Source organism: Gopherus flavomarginatus, unplaced genomic scaffold (assembly GCF_025201925.1).
Source record: "Gopherus flavomarginatus isolate rGopFla2 unplaced genomic scaffold, rGopFla2.mat.asm mat_scaffold_34_arrow_ctg1, whole genome shotgun sequence".
Taxonomy (NCBI): domain Eukaryota; kingdom Metazoa; phylum Chordata; order Testudines; family Testudinidae; genus Gopherus; species Gopherus flavomarginatus.
Genome location: NW_026115061.1, coordinates 5939294 through 5941741, shown reverse-complemented (window position 1 = coordinate 5941741; position 2448 = coordinate 5939294). Strand labels below are relative to the sequence as shown.

Genomic DNA, 2448 nt, shown 5'->3' with positions numbered 1-2448 from the left:
TATCACCCTCCTTCTCCTCCAACAGGTGACTTCATCTGAAGGTCAGAAAATGCCCCTGAAACGTCCACCAGCACCTCATGGAAGCTCTGCCCATTGCCTGAAACAGGAGTGAAAGCACACGCAAGACAAGTGGTTCAAATGCAGACTGGGATGGGTTGGATCCCAGAAACCCCCCTGAGAACTGCGACCTGAGTGCCCAGACTACTTCTACCCCTGCTTTCCCTACCAGCTCGGGACTCCACTACCCTATATTGCCGAGCCAGCCATTCCCGTCTGCTCCAACAAAGACCCAGGGTCTGAATTACTTTCCCCAAAGTTGCAGGTTTACTTGAAAGCAGCTAACAGAAGTGTGCTTGTCTTTAGTACTCAGATGCCCAACTCTCAATGGGGTCTAGACCCAAATAAATCCGTTTCACCCGTACAAAGCTTATGCAGGACAAACTCATACATTGTTCACCCTCTATAATACTGACAGAGAGATATGCACAGTTGTTTGCTCCCCCAGGTATTAATACATAATCTGAGTTAATTAATAAGCAAAAAGTGATTTTATTCTATACAGAAAATAGGATTTAAATGATTCCAAGCAGTAACAGAGAGAACAAAGTAAGTCACCAAGCAAAATAAAATAAAATGCTCCAATCTATGTCTAATCAAACTGAATACATATAAGATCCTCACCAATTCCAGAATGCTCCCTTTTACAGACTAATCTCTTTATAGCCTGGGTCCAGTAATCGCTCACACCCCTTGCAGTCTCTGCCCTTTGATCCAGTTTCTTTCGAGTATCCTGGGGGGTGGAGAGGCTCTCTCTTTAGCCAGCTGAAGACCTGGCACAGACTGGTTTGACTTAGGGCTGCATAGTGGAGCGTAGATGCCTGAGCACTAGTGTGAGGCCCGAGTCAGGAAATTGTAAACCTATTGTTAATATTCAGTGTGGACACTAAAGCCTTGGCTTACACTCACTGAGCCTACAGGTTCCAGTCCCACAGACCCTAGGCTTACATCGCAGTATAGGCACACTCTTAAACCCCTTCTACCCATTGCAAGATGTCACACAGTACAACAAATGGAAAGACCAGTACAATCTTCCCAGATATAAAGTTATGGAGCTTTTGGGAATCCAGGACATCAAAGAGACAGAAAATATTTGAACCTGCTAATTCCACCCACAGGGCTCTGAGGCCAGTGTCAAGTAGAATTTGGCATTTTCCCAACTCAGAGAGAACAGAGAAATAGATGAAACATGTATTTGAAATCTCACATGTCACCATGTGGAGTGTAGCACGCAAGACAGTCAGGTTTCCAATTAAGGCAGTAGCAAGTATCAGCTTTAGCCACAAATGGGAATGTCATCAACCCAAGACATAGTATGTCCTCACATTCCCCAAAGAAGTGCCTATTGGTGTGATCTAGGGCCCTACTAGATGTAAACTTTCTTGCTTATTAAGCCAGATAAATTCTTTCACAGATGAGTGACTCCATCTGAATTCATTTGAGCAACATATATTAACGGATGACTTTTCTCAGGGCCTCCTTCACCTCTTTGTTTCGCAGGCTGTAGATGAGGGGATTGAGCATGGGAGTCAGGACTGTGTAGAAGACAGAGAACACTTTGTTCAGGGCTTTCAGTGTATTGGTTTTTGGTAGCAGATACACAGTCATTAGGGTCCCATAGAAAACTGTAACCACAATGAGGTGAGAGGAGCAGGTGGAAAACGCCTTTTTCCTCCCAGTGGTGGAAGGGATTCTCAGGATAGTAGCAATGATACAAACATAGGATGTCACAATTAATAGAAATGGGCAGGGTGCGTTTATGGAGACGAGTATGAAACTAATCAGTGTCATCATGCTGGTGTCACTGCAGGAGAGTTTTAGCATTGGAGAAAAATCACAAAAGAAATGGTCAATTTCATTGGGGCCACAGAATGTTAATTGCAACATAAAACACATCGTTATTACACAGGTTAGAAATCCGCTTGTCCAAGATCCAGCCACTAGCTGGAGGCACAACTTGTCGTTCATCAGGACTGCATAATGCAGGGGTTTGCATATCGCTAGATACCGATCATAAGACATCGCTGCTAGGAGATAACATTCTGTAGTGATAAAACAAACAAAGCAATAAAACTGTGCAAAACAGCCACTGACAGAAATGGTTCTGTCTCCAGTCAGGAGACTGACCAGCACCCTGGGCAGGATGGTTGAGATGTAGCAAGTCTCCAGGCAGGACAAGTTCCCCAGGAAATAGTACATGGGAGTGTGAAGGTGCTGATCAGCCACAACTAGCGCAAAGATAAAGATATTCCCAGACATGGTCACAATGTAGATCACCAGGAAAACCAGGAAGAGAAGGAGCTGCAGTTCAGGGAGATTCCCGAATCCCAGGAGGATGAATTCTGTGATGATCGTTTGATTGTCCTCTTCTGCTTTCTCTATGAGGTGCAT

The 2448-nt window shown here is 44.5% G+C and overlaps 1 protein-coding gene across 1 annotated transcript; it reads right to left on the bottom strand.

Moving 5' to 3' along the window:
• Positions 1-1509: 1509 nt before the first annotated feature.
• LOC127042203 (olfactory receptor 5V1-like) lies at positions 1510-2448 on the bottom strand. Its single transcript, XM_050935825.1, has one exon. The coding sequence runs from the start codon at positions 2446-2448 to the stop codon at positions 1510-1512; it is 939 nt and encodes a 312-aa protein (XP_050791782.1).